A 20,375-nucleotide genomic window follows, 5' to 3' on the forward strand; every position below is an offset into this window, starting at 1 on the left:
GACGGACGGACGGACGGACGGACGGACGGACGGACGGACGGACGGACAGACAGTCACCGCTTAATCGATTTCTCTTTTCATTCTGATCATTTATGTATACATTTGTCTATATCTATCTCGATTCGTTTTGCCTGTTACAAACAACCGTTATGTGAACAAAGTTATAATACCCTTGTGCACAAGTGCGCTCGGGTATAAAAAGAAGGACAAATGAATGGAAAGGTGTGAGGCACAAGTAAAAAATGAGCAAAAATGCAATAAGGCAATTGTCAACGGCGTCAGGCCAGCGAAATAGATACATATGTACATACATACGCAGTTTAAGAGGGAGACCAGATTGACAAAGCGATGTGAAAAGAGATGAAATGAAGTGAGAAAATTGTAGGCCATGTAAAGAATGTACTTACATAGCTGTAAGTGAAAAACAACAAAGGCGAAGTACATGAATGTAAAAAAAAATGTAGCTGGTAGACATATTTTTTTTTTCTTTTTTTTTTTGTTGTTGAAAATAATGAATCCCAAATGCGGTGGAAGAGGTTCCAGTCGCAACTGTTGCGTTTTTCAAAAATAAGCTTTACAATAGGCAGTTTATAAAAATTGTTTGGCTGTACATATTTATATACATACATATGTATGAAGTAGTAGCAACAAAAAGTAACTGTAACAAAATTATGGAGAAAAATGGGGAATAAGAAATGCTGACAAAAATTATGCAACAGTACATATTTATGTGTGCAACATAAGGTAAGGTCGATGTCTACTATATTATGCCGAAGATTGTTAATAATCAACACTTATATATTAATTCATTTAAGCTCCTTTCTAAAAAAAATTTTGTTTGAGAAGTACATTTTATACGAGTGTTGCTTACATTATACAGGGAGAAATGCCTCGGCATTGATTCTAAAAAACTTTCCAGAATTCTTTTGTCGACTTATAAATCCATTTGAAGGGGCTATCAGGATCTATGAACAAAATTAGTCACAAAATTTCTCACTTCTTCTCTCGTCGCTTCCGAATACCCAACTGGTTATACTTCTATCAAATTTGAGCTCTCAAACTGACCCACTGGGGATAATTGTGCCTCTCGGCTCACTGGATGCCGGGCGCACCTTCAACCTCATCTACTTAACCATAGGTGATAGGTGTAATGGGGCTATATCCAATTTGCTTCTCTTAACTAATCTGGTAAAGGGTGTCCTTTGAGATCCTTTGGAGTGCTCTTGAACACAAAGAAACTAGAGAGTACAACTGATACGCTGAGGATACTGCAAAGCTGCAGAGTAAAACGGTGCCGCTGACATGGCGACGAGGCGATCGGGTGCAACGCGGACTGTGTGGGACCGATATAGGAAGCTAAATATAGAAGTCAGGCATATTTTCGAGCTTCGAGGGACCTAAAGTGTTACGTCGCCTTCAAAAGGCAAATGGTTTTTACAAGAACCTTTTGATGGGTGACTAAAGGTGCATACCACCGCTCCGTAGGTCCTGGGTTCTATTACGGGACCGCCCAACAACTAAATTAGAAAAAGTTGTTTCTAACATGGGTCGCCCCTCGGCAAGCAATGGCAAACCTCCGAGTGTTTTTCTTCCTTGAAAAATCTTCTCATAAAACCATTTGCCATTCGGAGGCGGAGTATGGCCAACTATTTGTGTTATAATATCAGGGTGCACTTTGGGCATTTGAGGGAATGATTCAGCGGAAGTTTTGCGGTTTTTTTTGCATTGTCGACGGCAAGTATTGCAGACGGTGAGATGTATGAGCTTCACAACGATACAGACATAAATAGTACATATTTACGATTATGTCGCTCCCTGAAAACTGCGCTACATAAATAATAATGAAGCATACACAATCTAAGCGTATCTAATCAATTTACTATTTTACTTGATTTGTTGGGGCAATATATTACGCTATTACAAATAACATGAGAAAAGAGCAACAACAATAAACAACCGCTTCGTGGAACATGGCTGTGGTAAAGCAATCTGTAAGGAAATATCTCCCTATGTGTGTAGCGATTGAAAAGGCTAAAAAAAAGTGCAAAGTAATCGACAAAACCACGCTTTTTGACAACAGTCATCAATAGAGGCGACAGCAATAAGAACGATTGACTAATACATATGTACATATACTTATGTAGGGTGTATGGAGATTTTATTTCAAGATTTCAATTCCGCTGTGACAAATTTTTGACATCGCTTCTCAGCTGCATGTGTACATCATACATACTTTTTACTCGTATAAGCACTAATACGAAACAGAACGTGCGGGCATAAAACGTATGCGTTGCCTTCTTTTATTTCGGGGGAAATAAATAAGATGTAGATTGGTATGTACGAAATTGAAAATGCTTGTAGTTGATTAATATTATCTATGTACGTTTCGTAGTAAATATGTAAGTTTGACTATCGAATGCCAAATGATGCTTTGCGTAACAATTTTTACAACATTCTATTGCAATTGGTTACGTGATGGCGATGGCATCTGGAAAAACTGTCAATGTGAATGCCTCCTTTAAGCAGCAGATCGTATTTTTTTTAGTACCTGGGCATAAATAAGCTTAGCTGACGAAAATATGTATATATGAATAGGGCTGACTCAATATTTTGTGAGCACAAATATGCATGTCATGCTTCCTAATTGGATTCAAAAATTTAGTCCTCATCGGATTTTTTTTCAATCCTTGAGCACTGAATTTTCTCTGATGCATTTTGTACCTGCTAAATGTTATAAAAACCCGCTCTGATAGGCATTAACGGCCAAAAATTAAAAATTCAAAATTTTCCTACAGTTTTTTAAGATCAGAATCTATATATTTAATATCTTTTAGCCCGATATTCAAGATTGAGATGTCAAATTAAAGCGCTTGGTCCGTGGATGTACAAACTGGTTTTAGTTTTTCGAAAGGAGTAGTCACCTGTTGAAAAATGAAATTCAAATTATTTAATAATCAATGCCATCAAATCCACACCGTTGGGCCGATTTTCCAAACTGAGACGTCAAACTAAAAGCCTTGGACCGTAGATGTAGATGTAGATAGGATTTAACTAATTGACAATCAATCTAATTGATTTTACCGAAAAACAAAACGTGGGGTGCTTGATATTAATTGTTTTAAACTTTTCATTTTCAGTTTAGTAATATTCAATATTGTAAATAGCAGGACTATAAAATCTAAGAAGCACCCAACACTTTGTTTTCCGGTTAAATTAATTTCATTGTTAAATACTTTAATCTTATTTTAGGTTGGTTTTAAAAGTTTAATTAAATTAAGTTAGGGTCATAAAAACGAGTTTTTAGTTTTTTAAACTATAATTCTATTTTCATCTTTTTAGTCTTAAATTCAATTGATTTTAAAACAATTATAACGAATAGAATAACAAGCGAAATCAATGTTTGGAATATTTGTTCATACTCTCATCAGGTATGAACTTGATAATTGAAATTGCTGCATCCTTTAGGCCAGGGGTCCCCAACCTTTTTTCACCGCGGCGCCCTTGTTGGGCTTAAAAAATTTCGCGGCACCCCAACTCTTCAAATGTCTAAGAAAACAAGAAAACACAATGGAAACTTTATGCTCCTTTAGCTTTAATGTGTGGACTGAAATTGTTTTGATGATTTCACTACTTCCTTTAAGTTTATTAGGAGCTTTGACAATTTTACCCTGAAACCATTTGACTCTGAAAGCTTGCTGGTGTATTTGTTTTTAACCGACTTCAGAAAAAAGGAGAAGGTTATCAATTCGTCGGAATATTGTTCTATTATTTTTTTTTATGTAGCTTTGGACCACGTTACCCGATTAATATAATTCTTTTTTTAAAGGAAAGGTGGTCTCATTCTATGTTGGTTTAAATCCGATCATTGAATCGTGAAGAGATTAACGATAATCATAAATTTTTATATGCTAATTGAAGTCGGTTTTGTTTTTTACTCAAAAATTACTTGTTTATGTAAGCATTTGTTGAAAATGCAGTCTCACATAGAAATGTAAAAGTAAAAGTCACTAGAATTTTTAATGCAAACTTGCCAACAGCAGTGTTTTCTGTATACCCAGAAACCTCTTGGCTCCCTTCGTAGTATTCAATATTCGAAGTGCTGTCATCACTGATGTCCAGAAGGTTTTCAAAAGCTTAATTTGTCATCACAGTAGGTCTACTCATCGGGTCACATGAAAACCGATTTGTTATCCTGCTGTAGCTCGAGAGTCAAACCTTCCAAGTTAACGCATTTACAGCCAATTTGACGAAACAATTTAAGTGAGAAATGATTTTAATTTTTTGAATATTACATGGAAATTGACTAAAATACAAAAGCATTTTCCATTTAAATTGCAGGTGAAACCGGCTGTTATCCATTTTCTTAGCGTTAACTTCGAAGTTACATACATATGTACGTTTTTCTGATTTTCTTTCTGATTTATAAATTCTAAAATATACAGGTCACCAATAAAAAAAATCTCGAGGTGCTAGAATAAACCAAAAATGTATTTTAATTTCGCATGCCTCTGTTATCTTCGCAGCGTCATCCAGTACGGGTTTTTAATCTAGTGGTGGCATCTTCCTAGTCACCAGGGAATACCGGTGGATCATACAATGCCTTCTCGTGACGTTTTCTGCCTCTTGCTTCATCCTAGATATCGTTCCTCTGGTTTTTCCAACTACAGCAAATATCCGCACATTTGCTCCATTTCAAACTATTTCTTCTGTACAAATTTATCGATAGCTTTAAAAATTTCGTCGTTAGGGGTGTAAGTCTCAACAGCTTCGCTGATCAAAAGTTCTTCTTCGATTTGCATTACGAATGGGTACCTCACTGACATGAGAAGAACCTTAACTCCCACTACGTCAGTACTTTCGTCAATTTTCAAACTTTTTAAAAGATCGCTATCGGCTGCTTTTAAAATCGTGTTGATTCGCTCTTTCACAGTGAGATTGTGAAGAATAAGAAGATGCTGCGCTTGTTGCAAGAACAGTCCAGCCGGAAATAAATCCGAAAATTAATCCGAAAACGAGAAAAAAAGTGGATGAAACGCGGATAAGGTCTACAAAAGTAGCGAAAATTGTTGTGAAAAGGGTACGTTTTCGACTATTTTTCTGAAAATTTTCTGGTACTGGGGAACTACGCCAAAGAGCGAAATACACCACACAAGCGGCTTGAGAAACCAAGGGAAATACCCTTTTGTTGCAAGCCATTTACGTTGTGTATGAGGTTTGATGAGCCGCTGAAGGTAATTTTAACAAAAATCAAAATTGTTTGATATTCTGGCCGCCATGTTGAAGTTTGAACAAACCGCTAGCGTTGTGTATAGAAAGTTTAAAGAATTTGCCCGCACCACTAGTATACTCTAGCCACTAGCGGCACCCTAGGCATACGCTCGCGGTACCCACTTTGGGAAAGCCTATTTTAGGTATGCCATTATTACATAGTTACATCCCCGGTTAATAAAGGCGAGGTAAAAATGCTCATGCTCATATACCCGTATGTAACGTATACGCCATGTATCACAACATCATCTCGCACGCCTTAACTTCAAAGTCATATTATTTAAGAGTAATTAAATATTGGCAACAAAATTTTTACAATACTCCTTATGCTAACATGTACATTTCCTTCTTCATGCATTTACAACATATAACATATAACATTTAGAATGAATTTCGAGTGTGCCAATAGTCATAGTCATCTTTTACTCAATGTATTTTTTTTCACACTAGTTTTTTTGGCAAGAAGAACATTTTCACCGACTAATTTTAAAATTTTCAAGTATCTTAAATTATTATTATTTTTTTTTTTAATTTCGTGGTACACTTTTGAGGCTTCACAGATATGTTGTTCTGATGCCTCTGAAAAGAACATTCGATTTGAAAACAAACATAATCTTCGCGAGTGACAATTAAAAAATTTGTAATTTCGATACTTTTTCGCTTAAATACAAGTTTTGAGGGTAAAATTGTTGAAACACTTGATTTATTTTTTATTGTACTTGTTGCTAGAATGCCATTAATTGAAATAAATGCGAGAAGAATGCTTTATCTTTCCTTTTTTTGCCGGTAGAAGGAAGTGACGCTAAAAAATACAACTCGTGAGATTTTTGCATATGTGTACGTCCATTACAAAGTCGTCGCGTTAAAACCACCTGCTGTTGAAGTGTCTGAATGAAAATAATAAATGCACGTACATTTTATGTGCTAAGCCATGAAGACATTTGAATGGTTATGAATAACATCCCAACAAGCAAAATAAACTTAAAGAAAGTTTTTTTTAAGTTTTTAACTATAAACATTAAGCTTACAAAACGTTGATTTTTTGTTTATGAAAGGCTTGAAAGTAAGCGTAATATAATCGAAAAGGAACATTGGTTATAAGCAGGGAACGGATTTTTAGGACCTAAAAACCTATAAAAAAGGCAAAATAAAATAACGAAATAGGCTGGAAAAGGCAAAATAAAATAGTGAAAAAGGCAGGAAAAGGCACTAGGTGTTGCAAAAAAGGCAAAAAAAGGCAGAACGAAATAGCGGAAAAGGCAGGAAAAGGCACTAAAAAAAGACAGAAAATACGAAGAACAATCAAAAAATACATTTATTTTAGAAATGTTTATATTATAAGTAAAAAGAGAAAAACTATGAACTAGGTTCATTATATGAAAAATTTGTACTTTGAATCTTTGGCTATTTTATCCTTTCGAGTTTCTAACTCATAAAACTTTAATCTGTATAGTTGTAGTAACATTGAACCACAAGATGCATTTTGAAGTTTTCTGGCAGCATTTTCATTCGATTTTCGCGAAGAAAAGCCTTGAATGTACTAAATGTGTGCTCGACGTAAGTTGATACAAGCGGCGCCCAATTTAAACATGGAACGTTTGAAACGTTCATATTATCAGGAATAAGGGCGTTTCCTCGCCCTTTACAATTTTATCTACACCCCTTATTGTCACCAAGCCTTCGTTAGCTGAGAAAACGGTATTGAATTTTTCCAACACGAATTTGGTAAGAGGTCTCTGCGCTTCTATAAGCCGCATGGGCAATGTGTATATTTTTTAATCTTAAAAAAAAATTGTAAATGCTATAATCACTTTTTTAAAGGTAGAAAAGGCAAAAAAAGGCAAATATCTTAAAAAAGGCAAAAAAAAGGCAAATATCTTAAAAAAGGCAAAAAAAGGCAACATCAAATGTGTATATATGGAATCAGGGAAAGCTAAATCGTGGACATTCTTAATCGAATATGCTCTATCTCGTTAGCAGAAAAAAAGGCAATTTCCATAAAATCCGTTCCCTGGTTATAAGCGTAGAAATATAAACTTGTAATAATTTTTCAAAAGAATGCATTTTATAAGTGTAAAAGTGTAAACTTATAATAAAAGTTCAAAACAAGTTGTTTATAAGCGTATGAATATAAACTTACTAAAAATTTTCAAAAGAAAGCTTTTTATAAATTTTTTTATAACACTTTATTTGATGATATTTCATTAAAAACTCATACGTAGATTGCTTAACATCTATGAACTAATTGAATGTTAAACTAAGAAAGGATAAGGAGAACTCATCATTTGAAGACTCGAATGCTCCACCAATTAGCGCAGCGGGTCCTGGATTGGATTTTTTTTCCGCATGGGTTTTATTTAATTTTTTCTTTTAATAATATATTTTAAAAAATGTAAACACATCACTTACGATTGAAAAATTGTTATATTTACTACTTCATGTTGTTGGCATTTGCATTTCATTTATAAGTTTAAGTTATTTATAAACATTCGCTCTCAAAACTTATTAAAGGTTTATTTGAAAAACTTTTAATAAGCTTAATATTAAAAATGCGTATTTAACGCTTATTATATAGCAAACTTACTTTAAGTTATTTTTAAAAACATTTACTGAAATGCTTGTCGGGATATTACAAAGTTATGAATGAACGTATATGCATATGTACATGTGTATGTATATATACATAATGTAGCAAAAAAAATAAAAATTATAAAAAATCAACGATACTTTAAGTCACTTTAAACATGCGCTCCATTGTATTAGAATTAAATGGGCTAAACAACTGCGTACTTAAAAATCTTTCTAAAAAAATCGAATTATAATGCTCGAATCTGTCACTGAAGTTTGTTGAATTTTTAAAATATTTTTGAAGTTTGAAACTAGGATTCATAAGATTTTTGTTAAAGAATGAACTATATTTTTTATAAAAGCAATAACTAAAATTAAATCAAAAACATTTTAATTGAGGAAACTTAGCCGTAGTGCTGCGCCTATAGTTTTTACGCCGACTGTCTGTAAACAGTCATACCGGATATGCGCATACTTACATACAGCATATATATATGTAGGTAATTTCGTTGAAATATGTACATACGTAAACATATCAAATAAATGAATATGAATTTCTTCAAGTAGTACTAATATTTGACAGCTTCACAAACATCATTCACTGTCTTGCAACAGTTTTCACTTTACTTTCAAACCACACAGCTATTTTTCACATATACTCCCATATACATACATATGTAGTTATTTATGTATGTATTTATGGCTTCCTTTCCAATGCTAGCACTCCGCTAACAGCGCGCCTTATCTCTTGCATGGACTTGAAAAATGGTTGCCGTCCAAAGATTATCGCCATGTCATAATTTTACAAGGCAGCAGGCGCATAAAATCGCCCACATTCATTGGGCGTGCGAAGATATATCCACACATAAATACACACCAACTTACATATTTACCACCATGACAGCCGTAGTAAGTATGCAACGTTGCATGACAATGCAATATGCGCCAACGCGCTGAATTTCAAGAAAATTGAGCAAATAAGTTGTGGGCATAAAGAATGCCGACAGTTCGTCAACAATCAAGCGGAATACGCTGGTAGTTGCGAAAAATCACCAGCACTCAAGTTACGGTGGGAAGAGTATAAGAAAAGGGATATAAGAAATGCAGACCGGCAAGGGCACTGTGGATAAAAACAAGTGGATATGAAATTTACGAGTTAAATGGTATGTGCGTATCTTAAAATGCCATGCAACAGTTTGATACAATCAACGATAAAGGAAAAACCAAAAATACCGAGCAAAAGAAAGCAACAAATGAAATTTTATAAATATGATGACCTGGGAAATATGAACTATTGTCTGCGTCATGGTTTGGCAGTGATCTCATATTTTTTATTTCCAGTTATTTTTTATTCTTGAGAATACGAATAACTGTTGCTGTGTAGCTGAGAATGGCTTCAAATCATTCTTAACTGAAAATAGTGTGGCAAGTCCAACTGATTATATATTACACCACCAAGGTAATAATTAAAGAACTAGTATCTATAAATAACGCTTTGATTAGAAAAATTTTTATTTTTAAAGTTACCATCCTTGTAGTATGGATTACTGTGCTTAGATAACTCTCTTTTTAAGCACTCTATCAAGGTATATCTTCATTAAAAAAATTCCAAGTTTCGAATTTACCTTCTACGTTCCTTTATTATGCAATCAATATCCACAATGTTTTCAATAGACATATCGTTCAGTACCTTCATGATTCCAACACGAAATAACTGTGGTTCCTTCTCCCGGTAAAATAAATAAACGAAATGAGAGCTCACTCATGTGATCCCATATGAGAGTCTGTAGATGTTTGTATGCTTCAAAGAAAAACTTGACGCGGTTTTTCCTCTCTTTTTTCATTTGGCACACAAAAATTTGTCGGCGTGGGACGAGAGACAATTGCGCAGTTGTGCCATATGCTTATCCCGAGTGCATACCTTCTTCAATTGGTGGGTCCATTGTATTTAACTAGAGCGTCTTCGTCCATGCGTGCGACATGCTCAAGCCAGTAAAATCGTTATATTTTACTTCTATTTTGAATAGGAGTTTGTATAGTTCCACATCGTATCTAATTATCCCAGTTCATCATTCTATAATGCCCAGACGAACAGGGCTGCCGATATTACGTACTAAAGTAGTACTTTTCAAAGCCTTCTCATCTTTGTTAGACATATAAAAAAAATGTTAAGTGTGGTTCTCGTTAATCTAGAGGAAGCTCTGGTTTTCAATCGAAAATGCAAACAAATGAGTTCAAACAGCTTTACATTTCGCATTCAAATGAAAAAAGGTTATGAAAACGCGAAGTGATGGATAGATGAACTGAAAAAATTAAATCAAAAATTAAATTATATATCTTCCCTAGACACGAATAAAGGCGCGTTAGTGTTTTGACCGCAAAATAGGTCCGTAAAAAAAATTTACGAAAAAATCTGGCACTTCAGCATCATGCCCCAAAAACTCTTTGTGGAATTTACATACTGTTACATGCGCAAACATAGTTGACCGCGAAAATAAGTTTAAGTGTCTTTCTTCGCTGAATTTCTTTTCATGCGCCTTTTTTCGCGGTCAACTTTTGATCTCGCGCCTTTATTCGTGCCTAGTGATGATATGTATTAGTGGTAAAAATTATTATTTGGGGAAAAATGTTTTCACGTTCGTTACCACACTTTCATTCAAAATTAAACTAACACCGAGTTGCTTCTGATAAAACAGAATGGTTGTAATGGTCCGTTATGTAACTTTATTTAGAGAATGTTTAAAAAAGGAAATCCTCACAGGATTCACAGAGTTTTGGTTATTTGTACATGTGCTCTGAAACCACTTCAGTTTTGGTCACGCCCGTTTCTCCCTTTCATCGATTTTCTCGACGCCAAAGTACCCAGCGCACCTAAGTTGTTTGTCAACCATAGAACCTTATACCGTTCAGCCGCTACACAACAGAAATTTTTTTTAAGTCAGTTCCATTTTCATATGATTTATTTAACTCTCAAGTCGTAAGAATGTCACGTCCGACACCATGAAACCACCATAAGCAAAGAGTCTTTACTTATTGCCAGGAGATACTTTGTCTTATACTCGTTCGTCGCTAGACCAACCAACCTCTTTTGCGTTTTTTTCTGAAAGACTATGTAATTTCACATGGATTGTTCAGAGATTGAGCAATGGGTATGCGTTTCTACTCCAAAAACCTGGTAACGATCTGCCAATCTACAAAGATCTATGCTACATATTTGCGTGGAGGTAACAGCTACTCTTCCAATACTTAGCGCCGTTCGAGCCAAAGAAGCTACTGAATAACTTCGTAGAAAAGGTACGGTCTTTGAAAGCAATTGGATTCAAGCTAGCGACTGGTTTACTACTTAGCGATCTCAAAGACACTCTCTACTTGATTCCGGCGCTTGGAAATGAGAGGGCGCCTTCTGATGAGATTGAAAGATACGCACATCATTTATCAAAATCTAGTACTACAATCGAAAGGACTAATCATTTACAGCCACGTATTTTACTAGCTTAAAAGAAATTGCTATTGGATCGCTATTTTTTTTTCGGCTGGATATCACCTTGATTACTTTCTTAAACAGCGTTTAGAAGAATGTGGCTGCTCCCGACACTCACAGGGAAAACCCAACCCAACTTACACCTCCTTCGTACCATCGTTTCCTCTCCTTTTTCACAAGGCTGTAGCTAAGATTTCAATTTCTCAGATTGTCAGGCATAATAGCTCGACTTTTTTGCATAATAATTTAGTTAAAACTCATTTTTCCCTAATCTTTAGTTGAAATTTCGAGATATAAAAAAATTTTCTGTATTATAAAAATCTATGTGTAAAAGCCATTAATTTGATAATTTTGCAGTATAACAGTGCGTATACGTAATGCAATGTGTTTCAAATACATACTGGTCAATATGAGTGACCACCGAAGTGGTCCAAAAACAATAAAGTCGGAATTTTAATGCCGCCACCGAACCGAAAAAATATACCCCTATTTTTCATATTTTGAAATCACAAATTATTTAGGGAGTGCATGCTCACAGCGCGCAAAGTTTCCATGTATTTTATATGGGGAAACAACTACTTTTCGTAGAAATGGTATAAAATTCTTGAAAATCAAGATTTTTGGGTCTGAAAAGTGTGGTTCTCTTCAGAAGACTTCCAATATTAATATCCAATTGTTTATTTAACCATTTTTTAATATTAAAGATTTTTTATTGGTCCTCCCATTGCATTTTATGGGGGTTTTGGAGGACCTATAAAATATTGTTACCATGAAAAAATAGTTAAACAAACAATCGGGTCTTATTACTTTTAATCTCCTGAAGATAAGCAAATTTTTCCGATCGAAAAATATTTAGGGAGTTCACAAGTCGTGCTATTTGTCATATTTGCTCTTTTGTACTATTTTTTTAGAACAGTTGTAAAATGAAACTTGTGAGCATCCCATACCTTTTCGTGTGCTATTGTACAATATTTTAACAATTATATTTGACAAAATAAAAATTATTAAAACAGCTTTAGAAAGTTTATAATGCCCAGAAGAAGCGAGAAAAGCAAATTAATGGCTGCGATTTGCGAGAAGTACGCGCAGGACGCAATGATGGAAGGAAGTGAGTCGTCAAATAAGTCATTTATGAGTTTTTTAAATTTATTTGGTGCATTTTTATTAGGCGATGAAGATGAGGAGGAAGAGATCGATGAAACTTTTAGGTTGAATATGCTTGTGTTGTTGGCAAATCATCCATCCATGCTACCTGCCCCTGTCGAACCTTCCCAATCTTTCGCTTTCTTGTAATTCGTTTTCATATTACGCACTTTAGAACGCACCAGCTTCCACTGAATTTCTAGTTTTTTTTCTACACAGAAACGCGTATAAAAATCCTGGGCGGACGGCTTCTGCAAATATGTACTTATATTTCCAAATTATATTTATACATATGTGTTTAAGGAAAAAACCTCAAATAGGCGGTTTTCTAAAAGAAAATCAATTAGGGACTTCTCTTCCGACACTGTCCACATATGGTTTGGTTTTCCCCGGACACGCTTAGTTTTGCACTGAATTAAAAAAGATCTTTAATAAGTTAAATATGTTATAAATTAAAGATAACTTACTCCATTGCCATGAGATGACTATATTTTTTTATTTAAAATTTGAATATTTTATTGTACTCAGACAAGGAAAAATGTAAATAAATAGAAATGTCTGATCCAATAGCACTCACAAATGGCAAAGTAAACATATTTTTCAAACTTGTATTGTAATACAACAATTTTACTTGTAAAGCAAAAACAACACTTTTAAAACTGTTCTAAAAAAATAGTATAAAAGAGCAAATATGACAAATAGCAGGACTTGTGAACTCCCTAATTGATTTTCCAGAATTCTACACTATTTCTACGAAAAGTTGTTTTTCCCCATATAAAATACATGGAAAACTTTCAGCGCTTTGAGCACTCCCTAAATTTTTTTATTTCAAAACAAAAAAATATGAGTATATTTTCTTCCAGTATAGAACAATCCTAGGGGGTGGTGGCATTAAAACTCCATCCTTATTTTTTCACATACATTTTTTTGGACCCCTTTAGTGTCCATACAGGCGTTCAAAATACTTTTATTAGATGACGTAATGGTATTTAACTTCAAAATTTTTTTTCTTTTCTCACCCAGGTTGATCTACGCCATCTCAAACAAACAGCCGATTCGGACAACATCGAAGTGGGCATCGATCTGCAAGACTACTACATCTCGGTGGAGTGGGACATAATGCGCGTGCCTGCCGTTCGCAATGAGAAATTCTATAGTTGTTGTGAGGAGCCCTATCTGGATATCGTTTTCAATCTGACGTTACGTCGAAAAACACTTTTCTACACTGTCAATCTTATCATTCCATGTGTGGGTATCTCATTCCTATCGGTGTTGGTCTTCTATTTGCCCAGCGATTCCGGCGAGAAGATCTCACTCTGTATCAGCATTTTGCTATCGTTGACTGTGTTTTTTCTCCTGCTCGCTGAAATCATTCCGCCAACATCGCTGACGGTGCCGCTGTTGGGCAAATATTTGCTATTTACTATGATGTTGGTGACATTGTCGGTTGTGGTTACCATTGCGGTGCTAAATGTTAACTTTAGGTGAGTGGGAAGAGCAAGCAAAACAAACAAAATTTTCACAATTTATTAATTTGTTCGAAGCATTTTTGGTAACGATTTTTTTGTTTCTATTTCCTGCATTCCTTTTTAACTTTAGATCGCCTGTGACGCATAAAATGGCGCCATGGGTACAACGTTTATTTATACAAATTTTACCTAAACTCCTTTGCATCGAACGACCGAAAAAGGAGGACCCCAATGAGGACGACCAGCCGCCCGAAGTGCTAACCGATGTGTTCCATTTGCCACCCGATGTGGATAAGTTTGTGAATTACGATTCCAAACGATTTAGTGGCGACTACGGTATACCAGGTAAGAATTTGTGGTTATATGAAAAATTATCAAACGGTATGTTATAGTATGGTGGTAATGTCAATTTTGTATGTCAGCTACATGTAGGTAGACTTCGGCGGTAACCACACAACTCAAAATTCAAAAAAACCAAAACCGTTAGTACTGTTAAGTTAACATGTTTTTTATCCTTGTCTAATCCTGGTATTATCCTTACTTAACTAAGTAGCAAGGCTTATAAAAAAGGTGTTTGTTTTGAGTGGTGCCGTTATTGCAGCGGACCATCGAAATTTACATATTATATATTGGATCATACGAGTAAAGCTATACATATTTTAACACGCTAACATAAATTTTGTCCACGGGTCTACTAGACCGATTTTAGGACCAAACCCTACATTGGAAAGATATTTTCTGTAGATGAGAGGTTTATGGTTTTAAATTGGTTAAAACATATGGCTGCAATCCCGTGTCAAAATTTCCGTATTTGTGTAGGTTTTGTAGCAAGCTGTTCAAGTTGAGTTGTATTTCGTTTGCTAACCACGTATTATATTCGCATTTTCTTTTGCTTCATATATTTTATTTTTTTTTACACTATGACGAACACGATGGCGAAGACAAATACAAATACGAAAACAAAAGCGAAGGTTAACCGAAGACCAATACGACGATTAAGACATACACGAATACAATGACGAACACGAATACGAATAAGAATGCAAAGACGAGTACAAAGCCGAATTATGTAGACCAACTAAATGCAAACACTAATAAGATCACAAATGCGGATAAGAAAAGGATCCGAAGACGAAAACGGTTGTGGAGATGAATTCTAAGACGGACACGAAGATGAATACGAAGACAACTACGGAGCCGAATTTGGTGACAAATACCACGGAGAATACGAAAACCAAGCGAAAACGAATAAGAAAACGAGTTCGAAAACGTCTGCGAAGTCAAATGCTCAGTACGAAGACGAAAACATATGTGAATACAAAAACGAATGCGAAGAGCAACCGAAGACGAATAAAAGGACGAATGAGAAAATGAACACGAGTACGAATACGAACATCAATACGAAGACGAATGCGAAAATTTATACGAAGACGAATGACACGACGAACATGAACGCGTTTAGGAAAGTGACGACAGAGGTGAATACTAATACGAAGACAAAGGCGAACTTCAAAATATCTAATGTATATGGCTGGACTGTTTCTCGATTCTGCATATACAAACAATTTAAATACCGCAGTAGAACAGTATACAAACATTGTATTAGTACGTGTTTTGTAAGAGAAATGAAAAATAGTAGGGAAGACAATTTGAAAGGTTTTGTTTATTTTGGACTGAAAGTCTTACAAAAAAGCTTCGTCCAACATTTATCGTGAAGTGCTGCTTTGACTGAATGAACTTGCATATCATTTTGCTCGCGCTGCTCCAACAGTCGTAATGGCAGAGTAAGCAAGGCGCTGCCGGGTAATTCAGTGGATCCGAGGTTTGTGTCCGCGGGCAACGCGTCTAAAACTTTATTATTTTATACAAAAATATATATATTTTAATTTCATTTAATTCTCAGAAACATATTTTTTTTATTTTTTGTATATATGTATATATGTATTTAGATTTTTTTTTGTTAATTAAAGTTTTAGATTTTACTTAAAAAAATATACATATTGATTTTAAGTTAAATTATTATCTTTTTTTTTAATTAAAATTTTATTGATTTAAAACCCAATTTTTTTATTCATTTAGTATTTATAAACTCTTTCGTTTTAGAAAGAAAATATATTTGTTTTTTATTTTATGAAATTTTTATTTTATGTGTTTCCGTTCTTCGGTTAAATTTTTTATATTTAAACTAAATTTTCGGAATTTATTATTTTAAAAAGAAGAATATGTGTTTTTAAACTTAATTTAATTTTAAAGAACTTTTTTTAGCGTCTTTACTTTTCTCTTTATATATAATTTTTAGATTAGATATATTTTTTTAAAAAGACAAATATTTCAGTTTGTATTTTCATTTAATTTTTAGGAACTTACATATCGCACACCTATGTAGATCTAAAGTAACCTAACTCAAAATTCATAGAGGGTAATTTATTTGCTCATGGATCGTACAGATTCAAAGCAATTAATGCAAAAACAGGTATAACAATAGTTTTTTACTTAATGTATATAATCATGAAGAAAAAAATATTTTTATGAATTGATTTATGCAAAAAAATATATGGTATTTATATTTAAATGTACTTTGTGCTTACATTTTTCAAAAAAATGTGCTCAATAGTGTTTGGCTACTTCAGCGGCCAATGCCTTAAAACTCAAACACGCGCACAAGCCCCCTTCACACGCAGATTAAAACATATGAATGTACAATGTACATTCATACTTCAGTAGAAGAAAACGCATGGCTGCTCCTCGCTCGCTATAACTACTTCAAACGCAACATCTTACTTTGCAAAAACTTTCCTCCTCCAATCTCCGCTTTTCTAGTAGCATGTTGTTGTCGGATGTCTTTGAAGAAGACTTTGCTTCAACTCCTATTTTTCACTTATTACAATATATTTTATTTTTTAATATCCCCTTTGCTGTAAGTTTGCTTCATAAATTTGCTCGACAATCATTTTTCATGTTACAATGCACTTAGGCACTTTTCCACTTACCATCCACGACAGACAGCAGTGTGGCCCAGGCAACGATATTCCACGCCCTCTTTCCCTCCACCGGTTGGTAAGGCTGAAGACTTCTTTATATTCTGTAAATCTTGAGAATCCTTTTAACAGGCGGCATTTCTCTGTTGTTGCTCATTCGGCAACGCCATGCCACTGAAGCCAATATATCTCAGCGCATCATTACACCAGTACACATATACATATATGCGCGCGTGTGCGGGTGCGTGCGCTTATTTGTGGGTAAATGTGTGTGCAACTGCACTGTTTTAGTCGTTTTTGGATTGGTTTTTTTTCCGCTGCAGTTGTCGTCTCTCTACAAACTTCAACAACTGTTGTCGCTGCCTCCTTCTTGCCCCATACATCCGCTCCGCTGCGCTACTGCCGTTGGGCTGCCACAAACTTTTGTCACATTTCATTGCTGACAGCCGCGTGTTGGACTCAACCCCCAAACGCCTTAACAATCGTGCAACGCTATGTAGAATCTTCAGCTCTAATACTTCTTTTCACATTTTATATTACATTTCCATCTCTCTTATTTCAACTCATTTCATTTGACTTATTTTTGTTTGCCGCATATTTTATTGCTACATTTCTTTACAGATTTTAATCTGGCATGAATTTATGAAAGTTTCGTGTCTCTACCGCCACATACACCCCCTGCCAGCTCTGCACCTCTGCCACCTCTGTCAGCTGGATATCAGCTCCTTGTCAGCCACTTCCGCTTGAGCTTCTTTTTTGCATTCTCTCAACCGAGCGGAATTTAAATTAAGTGCGAATTTACAGAAGTCGCTTAGCGCAAAGTCTTTGTTGCCGTTACTTGTTGTTGTTGCTTTTGTGAAACTATTTAACTTTTTATATTTTATTTGGCTTTGCAAGCTAAAGTTTCCGCTGCCAAATGTTTTCGGTTATGTAGTTTGCAACGATTTTTATCTATTAATGCGCGTTGTCAAATTAATTGTGTGTCATTAAAAGTTTCACTCTGGCGAATAATTTTGAAATTTCCATTTTTGGGAATATCATGAAACTGTGGGGAATTTGCGAAAATATATAATTACTTTTTTTTTTAGAAGTTTCATCCAACTATTATGTAGCTATTATTTGCATTCTTCTTATGCAACTGCGATGCAAAATTCAGCGAAATTCTTGCAACTGTTTCAAAGCAAATAAAAAAAATTGCATGCATATGTATGTAAGTACAAATCAACAAATTGTTATAAATGGAGTTGTCGGAACAAATTCCGGATCTAGTTTAAAATTTGTTTGTTCTGCAAACAACTGCATACAATCAGCTACATTGTAGCTGAAAAAAGTACGGAAATTTAAGAACTGTTTGTAAAGTAAGAGTTATTAGTTTAAGTTCAAACAACTAAAAAGCAGAACCCTCCTCACACACAAGCCTAGAAAGTAGCGCTGTGATACCATATGGAATACTAATCCCTCTCGATGTGATGAGCTGTACCGATGTTCCTATTTCTGTCTGTGAGTCTTTCAACTACAACATTGATCCGATGCATCAACCTCTAGTCTTATCACCTGAGGAGCACAGATATGAGGTTTCTTAATAGTAGGACCAAGAATCCTGTTAAACCCAAAATTAAAAGTTTTCCGTACACTTGCTAAATGGGTTGTGTGATCGCCTGAGTATCGTTTAATATACCGACCGCGTTCTTTCCTGGAAGCATGTGCTCGACTCTTTCCTTGCTAATTTGCCACCTCTACAATTACTCATCATATCTCGGCGCCCAAGGACATATGTATATTAATTAGATTATATAAACCTGGGCTACCTCGATCAGAGATGTATGACATTCAGTAAGGGAATTTGTGTCGTCTATATGTGAGTGTAAAGCTTCGAGAGCTGCCTGACTCTCACCGAAGGAAAATACTGTCTCTTCTGTTTCGGTCTTTGTTCAAGAGTCCGTGCTGCCTCCTAAATAGCAAACGCTTCTTCTCGATACATCCGTAACGAGGTGATGTGCCTAGAACATCTGAATGACCAGAGACTCCTTTGGTGCATGAACTAGTATCTTAGCGTTATTATGAATTTCAACCAGATTGTACAATATTTGTGACCTGGTCTACGGAAAGGGGGCTTAGGTGTCAAAAAATCAATTTTCACTTTTTGGTTGATTCGGATGGAAGATGAGATGCTTTTTCACGTGGTGAAAAGCAGAAAATCCTAACTTGCTTTGAAGTGTACTAAAAATGTAGAGAAAGAAGATTAAAAACGAGTAAACGAAACGAGTTGCTTACTTTTAACAGCTTTTTCACAGAAAACTAGTTTTCGCACGTAAGCTCCCTTTTCGTAGACCAGGTCACATTTATGGATTTTCTAAATAACTCGACCCCAGCGCCATTTAGAGGGTCCGTTTTTCGCCAACGTATTTTTCATCATCATATCGTCTGTGATACTACAAAACGTTCTAAGTCAATTATTGCCTCTGGTGCTTAAATAATCTTTCCCCTGTATCTGACGACTAACACAACCAGTCGTTCATCTTCATCAGCCATAGATAGATACTTTCGTCACAAATAATTGACTTATAGCGTTATGAAGTATCACCGACGATATAGTATAGTATAAATTTGAAAGATCTCGGTTCATAAATACAACTTTTATGAATAATTTGACCCAGCGAATTTTCTGGTAGCCTATAATAGGAGCATATATGGAAGGTATCACCTTCACAGAAATAAATCCAGTGGTTTTTGATATAAGTATGAACGAGAAATATTTTTTTTAGCTTATACAGAAACCAGGTTTTCAAATCCGTCAACATCATTCATTATATTTTTAGAATAGGTCACGCAAAGTGTTTGGGCATTTACCTGAGGTGGAAATGATTCAGTATTCAATATGAGCTTATTAGTTAGCTACCCTATCTGAGGTCTAGTGTTAGGAACAGAGTACCTCTATGGAGAGCAGTTCTGCCTCAGTACACCAATCAGCTATCCCGGTATGATGATAGTCCAAGAGGTTCATAATCCAGTGTTTAAAGGTGAGATTAATTGCGATTAAATCCACTTCCCCCAATAATGCCTAAGTGAACCGTACTGATAACTGCAGCATACATACTATGAAAAGAGTAAAGATTTAGAGCATATGATGACAATTTTTAATGCTGAATGCTCAATTGTGGATGCTGATTTTTCATCAACGTCTTTTCGCATTTGGAAAAGATTTCGAAATATACTTGTATACATAGGTGGACTTTATAGTTCCAATCAGCTTCAAGGATCGGGCAATAAATCGCATTCTAAATTTGCGGATTTTTTATTCAGCTTAAAACCCTTCCGGAAGCCATCCAGCTTTCTATTGTTATATTAGTTTAACAGTTACTTCTGTTCTGCTCTCTTTTCTTTCTGTGCCTTTTGTTCTTAAGCTCACTATTGGACTCCCAAAAAAAGAGTTTACGTAATTACGCGGAAATACATTTTCGCCCAGTA

At 35.1% G+C, this 20,375-nt stretch overlaps 1 protein-coding gene across 5 annotated transcripts in view; it reads left to right on the top strand.

Moving 5' to 3' along the window:
• Positions 1-20,375, top strand: part of LOC118744737 (acetylcholine receptor subunit alpha-like 1) — a 220,179-nt gene that overhangs the window by 52,310 nt on the left and 147,494 nt on the right. For all 5 annotated transcript variants that reach the window (XM_036478022.1, XM_036478034.1, XM_036478053.1 and 2 more), the window contains exons 4-5: positions 13,484-13,944; positions 14,060-14,274. In XM_036478022.1, the coding sequence (XP_036333915.1) occupies positions 13,484-13,944; positions 14,060-14,274 (676 nt within the window). The remainder of the gene's footprint in view (positions 1-13,483; positions 13,945-14,059; positions 14,275-20,375) is intronic.

This window comes from Rhagoletis pomonella, unplaced genomic scaffold (assembly GCF_013731165.1).
Source record: "Rhagoletis pomonella isolate Grant_MI unplaced genomic scaffold, Rhpom_1.0 Rhpom_scaffold_00001, whole genome shotgun sequence".
In the NCBI taxonomy this organism is placed as follows: domain Eukaryota; kingdom Metazoa; phylum Arthropoda; class Insecta; order Diptera; family Tephritidae; genus Rhagoletis; species Rhagoletis pomonella.